The 21,870-nt window shown below is 41.7% G+C and overlaps 3 protein-coding genes across 5 annotated transcripts in view; 2 read left to right on the top strand and 1 right to left on the bottom strand.

The window, feature by feature from the left end:
- The first annotated feature begins 670 nt into the window (after nt 1-670).
- LOC116286459 (extracellular calcium-sensing receptor-like) lies at nt 671-4,768 on the top strand. Its single transcript, XM_031692978.2, has one exon. It carries the CDS (start codon nt 790-792, stop codon nt 3,715-3,717), a length of 2,928 nt encoding a protein of 975 aa, XP_031548838.1. The 5' UTR covers nt 671-789; the 3' UTR covers nt 3,718-4,768.
- Nucleotides 4,331-21,870, bottom strand: part of LOC116286463 (V-type proton ATPase subunit H) — a 33,521-nt gene continuing 15,981 nt past the window's right edge. Inside the window, exons 12-19 of one of the 3 annotated variants that reach the window (XM_089029017.1) lie at nt 12,806-12,877; nt 12,614-12,661; nt 12,474-12,526; nt 11,596-11,674; nt 8,155-8,201; nt 7,186-7,287; nt 6,669-6,782; nt 4,331-6,154 (exon numbers count right to left, since the gene is read on the bottom strand). In XM_089029017.1, the coding sequence (XP_088885143.1) occupies nt 6,121-6,154; nt 6,669-6,782; nt 7,186-7,287; nt 8,155-8,201; nt 11,596-11,674; nt 12,474-12,526; nt 12,614-12,661; nt 12,806-12,877 (549 nt within the window). In that variant the 3' untranslated portion in view covers nt 4,331-6,120. Of the gene's footprint in view, nt 6,155-6,267; nt 6,337-6,668; nt 6,783-7,185; nt 7,288-8,154; nt 8,202-11,595; nt 11,675-12,473; nt 12,662-12,805; nt 12,878-21,870 lie in introns of those variants that run through there. The other 2 variants (XM_089029015.1, XM_089029016.1) reach the window with 2 other exon arrangements.
- Nucleotides 9,255-12,759, top strand: LOC116286461 (uncharacterized). The gene has a single exon (XM_031692979.2). The coding sequence runs from the start codon at nt 9,255-9,257 to the stop codon at nt 10,953-10,955; it is 1,701 nt and encodes a 566-aa protein (XP_031548839.2). The 3' UTR covers nt 10,956-12,759.

Genomic DNA, 21,870 nt, shown 5'->3' on the forward strand with positions numbered 1-21,870 from the left:
ACTGACGTTTCGGAAGCTAGTCCTTCGTCGGATTCTAGATTTTGTTTCGACAAGAAATTGTAGCGAATTATCATTTAAAGTATACAAATAAACACTTATGTTATATATCCCTCAATTATGATATATCCCTCAACCTGGCTTTCCTAGTTTTACAATATCTCCATATCTTGAGACGTTTAGAATTATTCATTGTATTTTAGAGCTTTGAATTTTTCTGAATCTGTTTCTAGTTCAATTAGGTTTTCACTCTAATATTTCAGACTCGTTTTGACTTACGAACGAGAAGTTATTTGGAAAAGATTTGCTTCATAACTTTATCTGGCATTCAGATTAAGCACAGTAGAAAACAGTATAAATCTGAATTTTAATCTGAAGAATAATAATCTCTGACCAAGTTACCATGGGAATAGTTTTAAAAATGTGAAAACAAGTAAATTGAACGAGTTATAGAGATTTTGCCAGAAGCCCGAATAAAAAACATTGTGAGACAAGATTTTGGCTCGTTATCTTTCAGCTAAAGTGTCGGTTATAATTTTCTTTTATAAACACAGGTTTAGTATTTTCTCACTTTTCTGACAGAGTTTTTGTTTTCAGAGACAAACAATATGTAAAATGTGTTTATTTTACATAATTACAATTTTGAGCAGCTGCGCCGCTTATCTTGATTCGACTTGGCAAAGAATTCAGGAGAAAGTCACTTAGCTGCGTGCAAAAAGAACAGCAATTCCTTCTACAGCAAAAAGGAGTTTATTGTCCTGCTTTGTCTATAATTTGTTTTTGCCGTTCATCATGAATTCATTTATCCTTTTTGCTTTGATTTCTGTTATGCCTTCCCCTTCAAAATGCAGTCAAATCTTCGACTTCAAGACAAGTTTATTTAAAACCGGCGACATCTTGTTGCAAGGTTTATTCCCGATAACGTACAAAGACCATACTCAAGACACATGCACCAAAATTTATAAGGATGGGATTATGTGGTCAATGGCGATGGTTTATGCCGTGGAATCGATAAACAATCAGTCCTCCTTTCTTCCCAATAACACACTGGGTTACAAGATCGATAACACTTGCTATAATATACCATCCGCCATGAGCAACGCTATCGAAATTGTCGCAAAATACCGACCAAATTCGGTCTGTTATCCACAGAGTGATTACTGCCACAGCGGAGATGGCTTAAAGAGTTACGGTAAGATAACAGCAGTGATTGGACCGGCTTTATCATGGATTGCTATCCCAATTGCAAGCCTTCTTGGACTATATGACATTCCCCAAATAAGCTACGCTGCAACAAGCCGAATATTAAGCGATAAAACGCGTTACAAGTCATTCTTAAGAACAGTTCCTTCAGACGAGTACCAAGCCAAAGCCATGGCTGACTTTGTGCGACATTTTGAGTGGAACTTTGTGTTTCTTATCGCTAGTGATGATGATTATGGTAAAATGGGCGCAGCGACGTTTAAGAAGACGGCAATGAGTTTAAATGTTTGCATTGCACACGATGAATACATTCCTTTTAATTCTGATATGGCCAAAGAATATATTTATAACGCTTTAGTCACGTTTAAGAACTCGGAAAGAGCCAAGGTAGTTATTGTTTTTAGCTATGCCGAACAGGGAGAGCTTCTGCTACAGACTGCCCACAAACTCAACATCACTAATCGTACGTGGATCACAAGCGACGCTTGGAGCTCAACGGTAACCAAGTTTAATGTCAGTAAATCTATGCTCGAGGGAGTTTTCACGTTTTCAATTCGTTCAAAGAAAGTAAACAGGTTTATTGAGTACATAAATAACTTGCAGATACGAGATGTTAAACATATCCCATGGTTCATAGCGTACATGGAGCAGGTACTAGACTGTACTTCTAGTAACCATAGCAACGGCAAGAGGACGTGTAGTCCTACAGAGACCTTACCATCAGGACATACTATCAACACTGAAGCAATCGCTAATGTCATCGACGCTGTAAATGCCACAGCGCATGCGTTAATGACAATGCTGTCATGCGCACAAGGAGTTGGTTGCCGGCACCTAAACGACTTTAGCCCCCAAGAATTATTACAGTATATAAAGAATACAAGTTTCCAAGGTACAGACCACGCTAGCGTAGAATTCAACGTTAATGGAGATAGAACATTTAGTGGATATACAATCAGAAATGTGCAGGTACAGGGAAATGGCGTTGGATATGTTGATGTGGGATTTTATTTTTGGTCGCAGCTAACGAACCAAAAACCGAACTTTGAAATCAATACTTCTTTGATTAAGTGGAGCGGAGGGAATCGACCCCTGTCCAACTGCTTTCGCGTTTGCAAGCCGGGTGAGAGAGTCGTTGGCCAATCAGAATGCTGTTGGAATTGCCAGAAATGTGAGAAAGGGTCGTATAGTTCTGTAGCTGGGGCGTTGTCTTGCACGAAATGTAACGACACACACTATGCTAACGAGGAAAGGACAGCCTGTTTAGTAAGAGCTATAGTTCACCTTAACCTCTCGACACCTGAAGCAATATCTATTCTCACAATCAGCATGATAGGGGTTCTTATAAACATGATTATCATTGGCATATTCATAAGGTATCGCAGCACGCCCGTCGTGATTGGCTCAACACTCTTCCATACTGTACTGTTCTTTACAATATTGTATTTGTCGTTCATGGTCACGATTATGTTTATCGTTAGAAAGCCGTCGAACAAACTTTGCAGTGGTGTGGAATCTCTACATGAACTACTTATCATGCTGTATCCTGCATTCTTGTTTTCTAAAACGCGAGCCGTCAATAAAAAGATTCGGTCAGCAGTGACCCGTCTACAAGGCATGCGCCAAGACTGGAGTCAGGTTTTGTTGGTGGGTTGTCTAGTTGTATTGCAGTTGATTCTGATAACAGTACGACAATGCGCCAGTCCTTCAGTGGTTCATTTCTTGAACCAAGAGGATGGCACACGCCTACTGGAATGTAAACAATTTTTTCCTATCTCCCGTATACTCGCCATAGCATTCCCATGTGCTGTTCTTATCATTGCAACATTCATATCCTTCAAGGAAAGAAATCAGCCAGAGAATTTCAACGAGGCCAAGTTCATCAGTTTCACTACAATCCTGCTTGGTATTATTCTCATCGCGTTCATCCCCACCTATCGTTATGTCACAGGAATAAGTCGAATCCTCGTCGTGACGTTCACCTTTTTTATCACCGCTTTCTCCTGCATGGGTTGTCTTTTTCTCCCCAAACTTTATATCATACTGCTTCACCCTGAACGAAACGTCCTCTCGAATAGTGATCCTAACGACGAAGCACAGACATCCACAACGCCCGAGCCACACAACGTCTCCGCGAGAACGTCCGTCACAGACGACTTATCGCCAGACCTGAACGACAATCCACAACCGTCACGTTTCCTCAATGTGAACAACGAAAAGAAAGGAGCTCGAGTAATATCCTTCTCAAACCACGGGTTAGCGTCGGATGATTCCTTGCGCGACGCCGTGAAGGATTCAACAAATAACGTGACATCTAATGGGAGAAAGAGGTCACGCACGTCTCCCGGGGCGCAGGTTACCTTTGAGTTGTCTACTGTAGCAGAAACGAGTGAGGATGGGAGCCCATGGTCGCCCGCATTGGAACGGCACGTGAATGAGGAGTATAAGGAAAATACGCACCAACTTGATTGTCCTCAGATAACCAAGAATACACCTAGAGCATTTACAGTTATCTAAGTGTCCCTCTACATGATGACCGTGTTGTTAGAGATTAGTCTTTTGTCATCAAATCGAGATTCATGACTCCGACTACCCTTAGTTACTGTTGCCATGTCCCACAAGCTCAACACAAATTAGCTAGAATATCTCAGAATTGAAAATTCTGATCGCAGGAAAATTGCCCTTATAAATTGTTTAAACTGTTTGTCTTGTGAAGACAGAATAAAAAATTGCCTCGTAATCCTCGAAGTACTTTTTAAAACAGATGCTGTGTGTTTGTTCGTGGGACAAGATTTTAAATTCCGTTGGGAAAACTACTGCGACGGTGATTGGTTCGCTATCGTCTGAGGAGGAACCATGGAGAACCCCGAGAAACACTCTCGAATCAAGGAAAAGACCTAACAAACTCTACTCACTTGTGATAACAAGTCCAGGAATCGAACTCGAGGCCCCTGAGGTAAAGAGGCGAGTGTATTTCCGGTACACCACACTTGATTACTAAACAAATCAAACGGACGTGAAGCAAATATAATCCTCTCCCACCTTCAGGTGTTAATGCCCACGTAGAAAACGAGAAATAATAATATAATATATAATATAAAAATAATATAATAATGGTAAACATATGCTATTTAACCAGCAAATATTTTATTACCAATGATTAATAGTATCAATGATATTGGAATATGATTAATGTAGCTATCGCAATAATTGTTATTTATAAATTCAGCAAAACCACAAAAATATCCCAATAGTTATTACACTAAAATCATACCTAAAAAATTCTGAGAGGCCTTGACATGAAGATATGAAGATAGCAGTGAACCTGTTGCTAGGGACAAGTCTCGTTTGCTTCCCCAGAGAGAACACCAAACATGCTAGCCCCGACAGTAGGTTCACTCTACCTTCCCGTGTCTAAAGGCGAGGACAAACGAGGGGACTTTGCATGCTACGACGCTTGGAACGAGACTACCCCTTTGGGGAGTCGTACACGTTGCGCAGAAAGTAGAAACGTGGGGTGCTTACTATTTTAACCCTTCCATCTGGTTGGAAATTCATTCCCTAATTTTAAGAAAAGAGCGGGAAACTTTGCCTTACGAAAAATGGTACACGCGTCTACCGGAAGAACCGAAAAGAGCGGGAAAAGTGGATTACCTCAATCGAAGAACCGACTTTTCTGGAACTTTCCGATTGGAATAATGCTTATTATTTATTTTCCAAACGGGATTTCTTGTTTTCCCTGGTAAATGGTAAGCACCCGTGTTCTACCATTGCAACGGTCAGTCTTCTATCCCTGTCGTACGATACTGAGATACATTAGTTAATCACATGATTAGCAAGCCCAATCCAGAAGGAACCCTAAACAAATAAATGTAGCCAAAAAATCGACTGAAAAAAACACTTGCCGAGCAATTACCAGAGAAGCTCATTTTGGAGGACGATCTGATGAATTTTAATTCTCAGGAGATAAAAATGATATTGAGAATCACGTTTTTTCTTCCTGAACTCCGGAAAAATGACCTAAAGTGAAATGAAGGGAAGCGATGAAAACCACCTTTTGCAAACCTTTTCCCCAAGATAAGTGTTCTTTTATTTATCTAGCCCTTATCTAGCATTTTTTTTCTACCTTTTTTTTACTTATTCTAAAGGATTTTTCGTTTTTCGTCTCTGTAAACGAGATACTTAAACTCTCTGTTTTGCCTTCGAAATGAGCTCTATATGGAATATGCTGCAACAGTTCTATAGAACCCTTGCAGTACGTCGGAATGTAGCTCACTGAGAATTGGAAACCTATTGTTATGTCCTCCAAATTGAGCTGCTTTGGTGTCGCGTGCAAGGGGTCTATAGTATTGATGGTTTTCAACCATTCCCAAGAGAATTAAATAACAAAAGACACGGCGGCCATGTTGGAGGATATAGCAGAAGAATTCATTGGCAATTCTTTTGTTAAGTTCCTCCAACATGGCCGCCGTGAAAACCATCAATTGACAATATTCCTAGTCTATTCAAAAACTCAAGTTGATTGAATTTTCCACTGGATACTAAATTACTCATGACAAACGGTTATTTGTATCCAAACTGCTTCATCTAAGGTATATTTCGTGTTTTTTCACATAAGTTGTTTATAGAAAGGGAAACATCTATGATTCACACATTATTTTCACATTTCATATTTTCAAATTCATCTTATTTTCCAATAGCTTAAACATAAAAACTTCGTGATTTGCGACAATCACAAGGAAACCCTTTGATTTATGTTAGCAAAAATCATATTTTGTCGCGACCGCATAATGTAAGATTCCTCGAGATGATTGGGAAGCACTGAAAAAATCATTCTACCTTCAACCATACCGATCCGCTGATCATTTACTAGTATTATAATATTGAATTCATTTGGAATAGTTTGATTTAAAATCTTCATTATACATCCTTGAGCTGTTTACCAAGATATTCCCTAAAAAGATAAAGTTGATGCTTAAAATACTATTTAAAGTAGAAGCTAGAATCAGAATAAGAAAAATAAAAAAAAGTTAAAACTTAAATCTATCTTAATAAAGAATTCGTACGAAATTTTCTTTCCATATACCTCATTCGTCGTAGTGCAATGTTTTCGTATTTCAGACCATGTGTCATTCCCTAAAATTTTTTAATATATTTTTTTTAATGGTGGCACATGAGAAAACACATGAATATGAATACGACTTGAGCAAAGATTCTCAAGGGAATGATACATGGTGTGAAATGGGTTAACATTGTACCAAGGCGAATAAGGTCTATTTGGGTGCAATATTTTTTTACATTTCAGCGCGTCATCGATTACGCATTCAAACATTTTCATAGACAAATACGTCCGCTAAAACAGCCCCACAATGCACTGCACTGCAATGCCAATCCAACCCCTTCCCGGGTCCTGATGAGAAGTCCTGGATACGCCCCCCCTCCCTTGTATAATGTGCCCCCATACGTACCAGTTGTGTACCATGATCTTCTGTACTGCTAACAAAGCTTCTTTCCTGACACTAGGGTCATCGTGGGTCATCATCTTCATTACCTTCACTTTACAGCCCAAAGACTCAATAACACTAAATAGATATTAATAATAAATAAATAAATAAAATTTTGTCTTACATAGACGCTCTTTACTACATGGATATATTCCAGACACACAACTCTCAACTTTAATGATATATGGTAAAACGGTCAAATTGGCCTGGGCTGCAAAGTGGGGAATGACATATTGCTAATATCGCTTTGTTTTCATATTACTAAATAAGCTTGTATTGGCGATTATTATCGAACTATTCAAGTTAGATTACACATAACGCTGGAGAAAGCCTGGAGCGAGTACAAATATCCTGCGATATTTATAGTAACAGTAACAGTTTTTGGAAAAATAAAAATAGAAATAAAAAAAATAAAATAAAAATAAATAAATAAATAAAATAACAAATCAATAAACACACAAACAGTAACAGTTTTACATACGTCTTTCCTCGAGGAAAGTGTCTCACATATTCCCCTATGTCATGAGCAGCGATGCAAAGAGTTGTGGGATCTGTTGAGGACTCCATTAAGTAATTAAGAATCCTGAAAAGAGAACAAGAAAATTCCCATGAAATCTAAAAATCCGAACCAAAAAAAAAAAAAAATTATTTGGATAAAATGGATGCATTGTGGTCTAGCTTGGGTACAAACAACACCATGTAAAATGTTTGTATCCAATCTAAACCTCAATGAACCACGTTTACCATCTCAGAAAAAGTGGTTGAGAAAGACGGTAGAATGGAAGACTAGACACCGGAAGTGCACTTTCACTTCCGGTCATGTGCAGAGTGAGAAATCTGTGATTAATAGGGTTAGAGACCATCTCCTGGTCGTGTGATTCCTTTAGTAGTTATTTTTATATTTTATTATATCAAAATCCCTTGAATCAAACAACATGCAACTCGATTTTTGTGTTTGTTGAATAAATTGCATTTTCTTTCTAATGAAATTTGGCGAAAAATTCGCATTTTTTTGTCATACTTTTGCAAACCATTTTCTCAAGACTAACTTGGATGCAAGGCTTACCGAAAAATCTAGAAGAACTTAATCGATATTATTTGTGCCATTTCTCTTTTATTTTCATGTGGGCCTCGCATTACAGACGATTTTGAAAGGAACAAACTTAGGCTAGAAATTCGATATTTAAAAAATTTAGCGGCCAACATTTAAAAAAATTCTGCTTTTCCTACGATAATAAATGACCTGATAAGACACAGGCACAGACAAGAACGAAAGCCAGACATTCTATAAATAACATAAACCGTGCCCACCGGAAGCCATTTCAACCGGAAGTCGTTCTAACAGATCTCTTATCTTCGTTGCTGCTAAGCGAAAGAATTCCAAGAAAAAGAAAAAGAAAAAAGACGAATAAACCAACAACTAATCGACAATTTCGCATTGAATACTTACTTTAGCAATTCGTAGTTTTTCTCGTTCAAGCGATGAGCGTTTTCTCTCTGTTGACAAAAAGTTAACAAAAAGTTATCCTCTCAAAATAGCAGTATTTTTCAGTGCTGTTATACTACAAGAAGAGCTGCTTTTCTCCAAACTTCAGAGAATTTTACTAAAATTTATGCCCACTATATATTATTACTTGGAAAGCTCGGATGGCGTAGCGGTCTTCGAGTCCCACTAGGCTCAGTCGTATGTGAGTAGAGTTGTTTGTTGGTTCTCTCTTGTGCTTCGAGGGTTTTCCGGGTTCTCCGGTTTACCTCCCTTCGCAAAAATCAACTTTTAAATAGACCTTTTCACGGTTTCCGACGCCATATTGCTTAGGGGCAAGATTACTAAGAAGCGACTGGGAAAGAGATACGTTTTTCGTTATATTTCCATTCTGAGTTAAATTTTCGAGACCAAACTTTTTCTGTAGATGGAGAACCTCTGTTCAATGTTTTGTGACGTTTACAGTGAAAGGGTCTATTCCCATTGGAATTTGAGTGGATGAAGAGCCACTTTGTGGAAATCATATTTTTATTTCATTTTAATAAAACACAATTAGCAGAGGTTTCATGTATGGTAAAAAAAATTGATTTCATGACATAAACAGGAAACTTTCACATAACAAGACGCGTCTCAACTGGTGTTTTTCAACACAGGGAGTCCAAAACTACATTTTGAAATCTCTTATTTCTATACTTATAGCACTACAAGGATTAAAATCGGCAGTGAAAAGAATAGTCCACAGAGGCAAGATAAATACTTTAATAATCTTTTGCTTTCTGTGGTATTTACGAAGGGAAACGTTGCGTGACAGACACAAAAACGTCTGCGGAGGCTAGTTGTTTTTTTATGAAATAAGTCAGGACAAAACCCAAAAATAAATATTACACGATACGGTAATTCCTAGAAATCGTGTAATATTATTCAAATGATATTCTTTTGTTCAGGAGAGATCAACACCCTGAAATTGGTCACGCGTAACAGCCATGATATGAAAAAAAAAAACATCACAAATAATTGATATAAAAAATCTTCGTTTGAGGTAAACAGAGGAAATATAGTGTTTCGTGATGGCCGAGGTTGTTTTGGCGCAAATCTTGAAGATAACAGTCCAATGCTTTTTAGATAAAGTCAAAGATGAAGCTGCGAACTCCCTTCGAGACGGCGACATCACAGAGTTGCGTTTCAGGGAAATGATTATCCGTGAGCTGCACGATATCAAATCGATGCTCCGGGGATTGGTTCGACAAGATCTCATTGCTTCAATCACCTACTTTAACGATGGGATTGAACTTCTTTATTATCACATAAACCACAGCAAGGAGGAAAGAGAGAAGAGAGAGCGCAGAAGAGAAAAGGAGAACGAATGTAAACAAGCGATGGAATCATTAAAGAGAGCACACTTCATGACACGTAATGGCGAGCAGCTAATGAAAGTCGTCGAGCAGCACGTTCAACACACCTACGGAGAAAACGTAAAGAGCAGCAAAACCATCGACAAAGCAAAAGAGAACTTCAAACAAGCTTCGCTGAGTGCTACACGAGCGGTCAGTAACCAAGGCATGGGCGACGAGGATCGAATTTTAGCCTACAAGGTCAAGATTGCAGCAATTTTACTGGAGAATTTTGAGGACCCAGAAATCTCTATCCCCTTATGTAAAAAAGCATTAACTGAGCTCAACAGTATGACACTGGTTACAAACTCCTGCAGGGTACATTTCGGCAAAAGTTTTAGTTCTAATATTATGAAACGGTTTCACTTCGAGGGACGAGAGGGGATTCTTCGCTCCGTCGCGTCTGTGCATCGAACCGCTTGGCACTACATCCACGCATGCGCAGTAAACAAGCGACTACCATCGAAGACAGATATTTTACAATGGCCCCTCGTGCGGACAGAAGATAGGTGGCTACACCCAATACATAATCAGGAATTCGCATCGTTCAATTATTGGAACTTCGGTAGGTGCGCCTCGAGGAAGGCAGGACTTAATCAGCCTACTGACATTGCGATAAATAGTCTCGGGCAGTTCATAGTCTCGGATACTAACAACAGTAGAATAGTGCTCTGGTCCTGCAACGGTACTTTCATAGAGGCCTTAGAGTTGACCACCTACGATGATGATGAAGATGATCTTCCAATTAGACCACGAGGTGTAGCTGTAGATTCTCAAGATACAATCTATGTGTGCGACTCTGTATCAAACCGCATTCATGTCTTGGAAAAGGGATCAAAGACCAAGTCTCGAGTCATCGCTAAACCAGGAAGATACCAAGACAGGATGTCGAACTTTTCAGGAATCCATGTTGACAGTGACGGACGTATTCTGGTATCGGATATCGGAATGAAATGCGTGCATGTGTTCAGTAAAGCGGGCGAATACGTTTGTAACTTTGGTAGAGAGGAGTTAGGTTTCCCTACAGATGTATCAGAAATCTACAGTTCACACATCGCTTCAACAGACGAGGGTAACGTCCTAGTAACAGATGCAAGACATGGATGCATACGAGTTTATAATCAAAGCGGATTGCACGAAAATATTTCAGTGGACGGAATGACCTTTCGACCGGTCGGAATAGCCTACGACTCGTGCACGGGAGAGATTCTCGTCTCTGATCATCACAGCAAACATATCTTTGTATTTAGCGAATCGGGCGAGTACGTGAGGGATGTCGGTCATGATGTTGTATCGGGTGTGGCTGGGCTTGAAGCTACTCGCGAGGGCCATGTTGTGTTAGTGGATGATAAGAAGTCAACAGTGCATGTATTCTAGAAGGGGGGGGGTTAGTGGGAATTGAGGACTATTCGACGAGGATGACTAGGCTTGCTGTCACATCATCTGCACCATTATCATCAAAATCATTGTTATCATCATCATCATCAATCGTCAATCATCACATCATCATCATCATCGTCATCCTTATCAATCGTCAATCATCACATCATCATCGTCATGATCAATCGTTAATCACCATCATCATCATTATCATGATCAATCGTTAATCACCATCATCATCATTATCATGATCAATCGTCAATCACCATCATCATCGTCATCATCATCATGATCAATCGTCAATCACCATCATCATCGTCATCATCATCATGATCAATCGTCAATCACCATCATCGTCGTCATTATCAATCGTCAATCACCATCATCATTATCATCATCAGTCATCATCATCACCACCATCTTCCTATCATCTTCAACATCAACATCATAATTATGAACATCATCATAAACAACTTCACTATCTTCATCAGCATCATCACTGATTACCATCACCATCACCACCATCACTTTGATTTCCTCATTAACCCATATTATCGTCAGCAAAAGAAAAATCATCAGCGATAAACAAATATATAAATAAACGTATGAAGAAAAAAAAAAGAAAATGTATCCTTACCCAGAACTTTTCAGATTTGTGCACGGGACTCCACTCCAGTCTCCCTGATCGAAGCTCAGCCGCGTACTCATCAAAATTACTGGGAACGAAATAGTTGATGAAGCATAAGTTTTGTAATTAATGAAATCGGTTACTGCCAAGCAGATACTCTAGCCGGGACCATTTCGATATGCTAGTATCATTAACCAATCATATTGCGACATTTTTTTCAGTGTCTTTAAATCAGCCAATCAGATAGCGCCTCGATATAATAAGAGCATGAGAACGTGATAATCTGATTGGCTAGCACTGTTATCAGTTCAATTTCTGCCTAGTTTACTGTTATCTGATTGGTGAGTTTTATTCAAGTGGTCCCGGTTAGTCCCTGTGTCCGCACAGTAACACAGTAATAGCTTTAGACCGATTTTCGTACTAGTGGCAAACGATACGGCAAATTAGTAGGCGTACCGAGTAGCTGTATCGTATGTTACCGTAGCCGTAACTACGCGTTGTGATTGCATGAATTAATGGAAGCCAATGGAAAGCCATTTCAATGTTACGGCATGTCGTACCGTGTACGTGCTGTAAGTCAGTACCTTATGTTTCCCATTCATACGAGAACCATTCTTATGGGAAGCCATTTCAATGTTACGGTATGTCATATCGTGTACGTGCTGTAAGTCAGTACCTATGGGAATTATTCCTATGGGAAGCCATTTCAATGTTACGGCATGTCGTACCGTATAATTGCTGTAAGTCAGTACCGTATGTTCCTCACTCATATGAGAACCATCCCTATGGGAAGCCGTTTTAATGTTACGGCATGTCGTACCGTGTACTTGCTGTAAGTGAGCATAACCTGTCTATATTGTAGATTTATATCATCCGAATGAATTTACCTTAAATCTTGTACAATTTCATTCAGCTTTTCGTAGATGTATTCAATATCCTCCTGGGAAATAAATACGTTTTGGTCATATCTATAAGTCGAACAGTGACAATAACAATATATAGTAACCCAACAAAAGTTTTCAAGTACCTGGATGTCTTCATCTGCCCATGGCTTGCCGTTCAGTATCGATAAGACCTGAAAATAGGATCACAAATAATTTTAAATATTTAACCTGTAACAATGTGCAGTAATACGAGAGAATAACTTGCCAAATAAAAGATGGAAGCAAAACATTCTTCTTGTGTATGTCGGTTTACTCTTGATGAATATTTTACTTACTGCTAGAAGCTTGTTTTGGATGAGAGCCACGGATGTCTCGCGTTTCTTCTCTTCTGGTTTCTCAATAAGGTTCTTTAAAAAATAAAAGAGTGGCAATATTAGTGGTGTGTTACGAAAACGACAACAGCAGCAACAATAACAGGAGCTACAACAGCAGCAGCAACAACAGCAACAATAGCAACAGCAACAGCAACAACAACAGCAGCAACAACGACAATAACAGCAACAACAACAACGACAACAATAATAATAACAGTAGCAGCAGCGGCGACAAGAACGAAACCAAACCTGTTAATCTGGTCAAAGTCAAAGTCTTTATTTTAGCTAACACATGTAAATACGTCATCATCATCATCATCCCTCTTCACATCAAAAGGCACAATTCTATTTTCACAGATAGGGTCCTTGCCGAACCCCCAACCTCAAGGACCAGTAGTAGTATAGGGAATGGGGGTTCCAGCGCAATCTCAACACGGGCAAGACCCGTGTCAAAAATCCACCTACGGAAACAACCCACTCCAAGTGTGGTTGGGGGCAACAGCGCAAATATGTTAGTTTATATATGGAGTGCGAAGAATGTAAAGAGTTTGTTTATGATTTCTGTGTAAAGTGCTTGAAACCCAAGTTTGTACCTACTAAACCAAATAAGTATATTTGTTGTGGTAAGAAAATGCAAATAGAAGACGACACATCAGCACAGTGTTACGAGTGCGGTAAAAATATTCGTAATGCCGTGCCTTGTGCTACCAGGGAACAATATTATTCCAACGGAGGTCGTAAGAAGACGCCATACAAAAGAATAAAATACTTTAGGGACTGGATGAGTCATATCCAAGGTTATCGACCGGTATATTTAGACAACGAAGTAAAGAAGAAAATCATAGACCATTTAGAAGAGCCAACCCCACAAAGTCTACGGAAGACATTGAAAAAATTAAAACTAGGGAAATATTACAAAGCTATTCCCTATCTTTTGTCTGAAATTACCGGTAAGTCTATTCCCGAGGTTTCTGATATGACAAAAGCCGAGTGGATGTTTTGTCGGCTGGATAAGGATATTCCTTATTACCCTGACGTAATCTACGAAATATTCCATGAAATAGACCCCAACCACCCCCTGTTAGGATGGATTCCAAGGCGATCGACATAATAATGATAACAGCTTTGACCGTGGGTTTTTTACTTTCACGTGGCGGAAGTGGCGTGCCTAGGAAGAACAATGAGTTGTTCACGTGTAAAACAATAAACAACATTCCGATCATGCCCCTTCGCCTTAACAACCAGCAAGTTTGAAAGTAGACTCGATATTCACTTTTAAAATCGCTGGTTGTTAAGGCGCTCAGGAATGTGCCGACGTCAATGATAGCTTCAGACATTTGATTACGCATATGACCCAGACAGCCGGCGTTCAATATGTAAATAGAATCCTGTTTTGCTCTTTTCAAAGCAGATGTTTACTGAGCAAGCTTTCTTTGAAGCTCTTCTTTTGCCTCCTGGTAGATCTTTTTGCGAGATTCCTCGGAAAGATCTTTTACGACTGTTTTTTTATTCCTTATGTCCGACTTTAGTTTCTCGTACTTTTCCTCTTCAGCTAAGATAAGCGAGAATTCTACGTCGTCTATCTTTCTGTCACGCAAAGCCTTTGAGACGAGGTCAGTGATAGTATTTACTTTAGCCCTTGACAGAGCTATTGTCGTGTCATGCTTGGATATTTTGCTTGACAACTGTTTCATAATACCCGTAGCAAAAGCCGAAATGATACCACAGGTTGCCCCAACGCCGGCCAAAGGAACTCCAACGATTATTCCCGGTCCAGTAAGCGAAGTAGCAACGCCGGAGCCCGTTAACACAACAGATATGGATCCTGAAGTTATCGCAATCTTATGTAGCGTACTCCGGGCTCTGACGTATTTCTTCCTGACCTCCTCATAGTGTTTTGTCTGCCCTTCCAAGTAAGCGAGGATTAGATTTGCCTTATTCAAGCGGAAGTTCTCGGCGTTTAATTCGTTAGGCCCCTCCCTAGGTAAATCAGGATAAAGCGGAGGTGCTGATGGTATGACATCCATTATATACTAATGTACGACGCTTTTGGAAATAACATAGAGGAGCAACCACATAACAGCCACTGGAATTGGGAAGCATTTAAGAAATTGTATCCCAAAGCAGTAACCTCGAAGTTTGAAAGCAGATCTGACGGGATTTACTTCAAAGAGTACAATGACTTAGTTTACAGCAATAAGGATTTGGAAGAGGGATTGGAAAAATTACACCCAAAAACACCCGTTCATAAGCCCGTTTATAAAGCACCTAATTTTCCAAGGAATCTATTATTAACCACGGAAGATTACCCATTTTACGATGCTGAAGGTGGTGTAAACAACTTCGAAAAATTGGTAACGCATCTAGAGATTTTAGTGGGTAAGCAATCATTTAACGTAGTAGTAAGGAATATCTTTAAAGAGACGATGTTGAAGCATACGTCAGGTAAAGAGGCCAGGGAATGGTTAGCAGGACCCAACATGCGGTATTGGTCACAGCAGTTAAACTTTGCTATTTGGGCTGCCACTAAAGGTTGTGGTGTTGCCGCGGACATGTTTCACATTCCAATTATGCAGTTTCACGTTGCCTTTACGGTAAGGAGGTTGTTGAAGGAGCTTAACGTACCCCTACCGGGAGATAAGGCATTTAATCCAATGAATAATCGCTATGACGTCGCAGCCCTGGAAAGGTTAATTAATGAGTTCAAACCACAGCAAAAAGATTTTCGTTATAAGGAGGGTAAGACGAATGGGCTGGGTATAGTTTACGTTTGGGGTGCCAATGGTGAGAAGCCGGCTGACTACGGACATCAGGAATACCCAAGTAATGAGTTAGAGTTCGGTGATATGGGTGGCGATAAGGGTAATAATTCATTAATTACTAGAATTCAAACAAACTACCCCGGCACTTGGGATCCGTTCGTGTTAATGAAAGGAAAAGGTTTAAGGAACCTAGCCAGGATTAACCGTAGCATTGAAGCATTCGTGTACTGCATCCTGGGAGCGCAGGTAAATACCCGCAACCCCATTGTTGGATCCCAAGGCGCTTCACAGGAAACGCAACAAGAATTCCTAACTTTATTTGAGTCTGCAATAATAGAGAACAACACATCCAAGTCGGTGCAGAGATATCAATTAGCGGTGCAGCAGTCTAAAGTGCGACTGGATTACGCTTTGTCGCCTGGTTGTTGGTTAATGCCAAGTAATTTAGTTATTAACACCAATTCCGTTGTGGGTTATAACAACAAGCTGCAGCGAGCTACTAAGGATATGAAGTTTGGGGTGAACGACGTGAACTCTGACACTCTTAGGAACATTCCTCACTTCATAGAGAAGCCAAAAAAGTCACACGAGGTGAAGCTACCCGTAGTTAAGAAACCATCGAAGAAGGTCCATGTTATGCCTACGATACCCGAGGAATACGACCATAACTTACTAAAAGCCGGCTTAGCAGCTGCAAGCATTGGTCTGAGTTATTATATATGGCGATGAACAACCCCTACGTAACTGGAGTAGATTGTGTTTATACGACTTACACAGGCGAGAAAAAATACACCCAGGCATCTTGGGTTGATGTCACAGGTATGTCCGTGAATTTGAACTACTCAGGGAAGAAGTTAATCCTTTGTAGCATTTGCATTGGCACAAGCAGTCACGTCAACGTCGGCTTCAGGCTCCTGGATGACAATGGCATACTGCAGCCTATGCGCGCGAAGACGAACAACAGGGAGCCCGCGCATTTCTCCGTAGAGCCGAACACTAACAGCGCTGAGAATTTATCGGTTTGGACTTTTCATATGGCCGCCGATTGCCATGGGAAGGTAAAGCTGCAAATACGCGTAGATGACTCCGGGAGTGTTTGTGTGAATAGCATAGAGGATCAAAGAGATACTATTTACAATCATAAGACCATTAGCACTCTTACGGTGATTAGTCTTTAAATATATGAACCCGCACGCAAAGGAAGATTGGTTTCTACATTTTTTGGAGGACAAGACCTACACAGACGATAATAAATGGGTTGACACCGGGCTGTGGGTAAAGGTTGGAGGTCTAGGGTTGATCATATGCACTATTAGCATATCGACGAGATATACCCCTAACGTTGGGTTTAGAATTCTCGACGAGAACGATCGGCCACTGCAGCCCTACGGGGTAAGTAGCGGCAGCAGGCGCTTAACGCACTTTTCGGCGGAATTAGTGAAAACCAGCGAACCGGTGGCGCCGATAAGCTTCCACGTGATAGCGAGTTGCGAGTATGCGAAGCTTCAGGTTAGTTACGATATTTCTGTGCCGGGTACCAACCAATACTTTTCGATAAACGGGGTCTATTGGGGCCCGAATGTCGTTTATAATCATAAGACCATTAGCACTATGACGGCTATGCCGCTAGTTCCGCATTATCAGGGCGGTGCGAATACTATCTTTACTTATCCCCAGCCGAGGACGCCTCGGATGCCCGACGACGATAAGCCCCCAGTAATACACAAGGATAAGATTAACCCTTCATCCTCTTCAGGAGTACCACCCCAATAGCGACGACTAAGATCCAAATGTTATTCCCCACGAACTTCAACAGTTCGCCGCCGGCCCTAAGTGCCAAGGAAACAACCGAACCCAGCAGCCCAGGAAGACCGGCTGCCATCTTTTTTCCCAAGTCCGTCAGCCCATTGCCTAATTTCTTTACGCCCGCGCCTGTGGCCTTAAGCGCGGATAGGATAACTCCTACTACGGTGCTAATAGCGACCGCAAACGCCAGCGGAATGCCATACTTCAAAAGGGCTCTTTTTACCTTTTCCTTGGTGGTAAGCCCCAACTCCTTTTCCAGGTTTTCCTTTTGCGCCTGTAATTCCACGACCCTTTCCTGAAGGGTTTCTACTTCCCTTTGGGCAGCCTCCCTTTCCTCTTCAGAGCGGTTTTGGCTATCGCTTATTTCCTGCTGCCGCTCTATTTGCCTCTCCAAGTCCTCGATGGCCTGTTGAAGTTGTCGTATTCGTTCCTCTGCCACTGCCTTGTCCGCCATTACTTGCCTTTCTCTGTCAACGGACTCTATTAATTCTTTTCCCAAGCGCTGTAGTTCTGCGTCTTTTCCCGCCGATTCATTCAAAGCAATCTTTAGCTGATTCCTTGCGGCGCTTTTTTCTTCCAACAGCTTAGAAAGCCTAGCTTTAAAGTCTGCAATTTCGATGGTATGACTTTCAGTGGTCAACCTACTTTGTTTCATGAATTCGTCTTCCAATTCTTCTATGCGCCCCTGCAATGCTTGGTTTTCCTCCTGGACGGCTTCGAATCGACTATTGATACCACCCCCCTCCTTAGTCGATTCCTCGAGTTGTCGCGTAAGGTCATCGATGATTACCTTTTTTTCCTGCACTTCCTTTAGAATCATTTCCTTTTTGACTCTTACCTTTTCTAAGTCGTCACTATTTGATGGAAGTTCCTCTTCAGCGGTTTCTAATTGTTGGAGTTTTCCTTCTTGCTCATTAAGTAATGCGTTCATAGACTCGAGGCTTGCTTTAACGCCCGGCATTTTGACGCTTTTAAGGTATTCCCCCCGGAGCCTCATAGTTTCCTCTTTACTCGAGGTAGACAATAGCGTTATGTTAGGATTTCCCAACGCTGTCGTTATTTCTTTCGAAAGGCCATTGTTAAGTAGGACAGACTCCTTTCTTTGATAAAAGTTGTACCATTTTTCTCTACCTGCGTATCGAACTTGGATTTGACCTTTATTTCCTACTCCGAACTCTAAAAGAGTCAAATTTGCGCTAGGATATCGCTGCCTTACGTTGTCGATTACTTCTCTTAACATTTCAGTTCTTACGTCCAAGTCTTCCATTTGCAGATACTCCGGGATGGGTTCGTGGGGATTCTTAGATTTGAATTTATCTCTTAAAGAGCGCAGAGCATCGCGGGCCCTGCCGCCATATCTGCGTCTTAGCTTGTCAAGGAGGCCTCGGGGGTCTACATCCTCATCAGGAAGCAGGGTTTCATATTCTTCGTCGTTAATGTCTACTTGACCTTCTTCGGTGGTGGGGTCAAAATCCGTTCCTTCTACTTCCATTATATATGATAAGCTCAAAGTTAAACCCCAACGTATTACCTAAGCAGGTTGGCGGACTGAAAGCAGAACGCACCTTTCACCGAGTCACCTTTACCCCCAGCAGCGCTAGACCTGGGGAAACCCTGTACGTAGGCGTACCCCGCCTAACGGATAACCTAGTATTGGTTCCTGGCACCCTGGCGCTAAGGTTTGACCTAGCGGTGCAGCCAAGCACTGCGGACGCGCGTTACGTTGTCAACGACCTTGGTCGCAACATTGTCTCAAAGATGCGGGTGAAGTTCGCAGGGGAATCCCTCTTGGACTTAAATAGGTATGATTTGTATACCACGTACAAAGACTTGTGGTTGACTGCATTTGACCGCGCGCAAAGGATAGAGCAGGGAATCGCCAGTGAAACCATACGCAAGGTAAGAAGCGCAGCCTCTGGCGCCTCAGGAGAAGACGAAATAAAGACGGCTTATGGTACTAAATATGTCGTTCCATTAGATTTCGAAGTTATCACGAACCACGGCGCATACTACTCAAGGCAGCTAAGCGAACTACAGTTCGAAGTAACCCTAGCAGACACTACGAACATCCTACAGGGAAAGGACGTAAGTTCCTCAGCCGTCCACCCATACTCCGTTACTAACTTAGAGCTGCAGTACGAAACGGTATACAGCGAAGACTTAGCCCGTAGCGCCGGTATGGAATACAGCTCCGGGAAGGCTTTCCTTTACGATCACGTCGTGATGTACAAGACGTTCAGCTTTACAAATAACGTCGAAGAGGTCATCAACCAAAGCATTAACCTTCCCAGACGCAGCCTTACAGGGATAATGTTGCTGTTCGCAAAGACATACACGGCAGGATTGCGTGACTCCGAGGCGTTCTTTAATCCTAACATCACTAACGTAGGCGTTAGCATTAACGGAGTGCCTAATAAGGTTTACTCACAAGGGATAAAGCCCGAGGACATGTACCGGGAAGTCGCGCGTAAGTTTGGCGACCAAATTGGCCCAAAGGAATTCTTTAAGGATAAGTATGCGCTGTGGATCGACATGCGCACGACGAACGACGAAGACCTACATGGGCAGGGATTGCGGCTGGTAAATACCCAGGACGGCATTACGTTGGAGATCAAGCGCACCAAACATGCTAGCGACACTACTAAGATAAATGCATACATTTTCGTAGTCTCAGACGCGCAGCTAAGCGTGGAAATGAATCAGCTAAAGAGCGTTGCCTACTAGGCTCGCGTTCCTTGAGCCAAGCGAAAGGATAAAAAAATATTCCTTACGTATAATATGCTCCGCGTATTCGAAAACAACGAAACTAAACTGCAATGCATAGTGCAAGGCGATAAGCTGTACTTTAAAGCAAAGGAGGTAGCAAAGGCATTAGGTTACGCAGACACCAAAGATGCTATTAAAGTTCACGTGCGAGATAAGCATAAGAAGAGGCTTAGCGAGTTGGAGGTGAATCGCCTCCCTTCTGGTTCACACCCACAATCCCTGTACGTGACGGAATCTGGTTTGTATCAGTTAATATTTAGCTCCAAGCTACCGACAGCAGAGGCGTTCCAAGATTGGGTCTTCGAGGATGTCCTACCAACGTTAAGGAAGACAGGAAAGTACTCTCTGGATGGTCCAAACAAGTTAGTCTTCAAGATCGAGAATGAGTTTGACCTGCACAAGAAAGTCGTAGATTACATGCGTCGGTTTCACCCTACGCTGTTATTAGCACCTGGACTCGGGGAATTGCAGGATACCACCAGTAAAAGGATAACGTGCTGGCAAAAGGGCTACCAGGCAGGTCAACCCGACATCCTAATTCTTAACTCCCATAAGAAATACGATGGGCTATGTCTGGAACTGAAGACGCCAAAGGGTAACGGCGTATTGTCCGACAAACAAAAAGCGGTATTGGCGCAATATGAATTAAAGGGTTACTTAACGATGGTAAGCAACGATTACGATCTGATCTGCAGGGAAATCGGCCGTTACGTCGACGGCATTCGCATACCTTGTCCTGGCTGCGTTAAGGCTTTCAAGTCACAGGAGGCGCTACGAACGCACCAAAAAATATTTCATAGATATAATGATTGTCGAACAAACTCACTGGCGTGAATTGATACCAGGTATCGCATACAAAATAAAAAATTACGTTGTCTTCGAGGACATCAACCGCTTAAGGTTAGTCCTGGAAGACGGTGGTCAAGAGTACAGTCTATGGGCTCCTGACTGCGTACGGTACGTACTGCAAGGTGAAGAGTACACTCACATACGTAGCTATGGTAAAGCCAACGGTCGATGGAAGTTCGACGTTGAAAGAACGGTGGCGGCTAATCCATTGTGCGATTAATCGTCCTTGTGGGCTTCGAGGTATTGGTCTGCTACGTCGGACCTTATTTTTTCTGGCGTTAGATCGATCGATATCGTAATCAAGGCTCCTCCTGCGAATGCTGCGACGTAAGGTAACATCCTATATTAGACCATTCTTTTCGTATCGCAAGGTAGTGGTCTAAGGGCTTGGGGCCGTCGTACAGGCAATACCAAATATGTTGTCCGCTGCGTTGACAACCGCATTTGTCACAGATACCATCCCAGTGTTCCCTATTCTCCCACCTTACCCCTTCGTAGTCGTCGAAGCATACGAAGACTTGGTCTATTTCCTTCTTACGCCGCGTAAGTTCCCGGCTGGTTTCAAGGGGGCAACATCGCTCTGCTAAATCGCCGTGGGTCTCGCAGACAACTTCTTCGAGGTGGTAGCGACGGCAGCGGTACTTATGCCAGTTTTCTTCGAAGAGGGGTTCATCGCATCGGCGGCAATGACCTTTAAGGCAGACTCTATGCTCGCGGTGATATCGTAGGGCCTGTACGGTGGACAGTTCCTTACCGCAGTCACCGCAAACAGTGCTAATGGTCTTCTGACAGACTTTCTTGGAAAGATGGTATTGCAGTCGCTGCTTGCTACTAAAAGCTCTA

The sequence above is a fragment of the Actinia tenebrosa genome, unplaced genomic scaffold, assembly GCF_029948245.1.
Source record: "Actinia tenebrosa isolate PJP-AT-01 unplaced genomic scaffold, QUT_ActTen_1.0 PGA_scaffold13__45_contigs__length_12533684, whole genome shotgun sequence".
Classification (NCBI taxonomy): Eukaryota; Metazoa; Cnidaria; class Anthozoa; order Actiniaria; family Actiniidae; genus Actinia; species Actinia tenebrosa.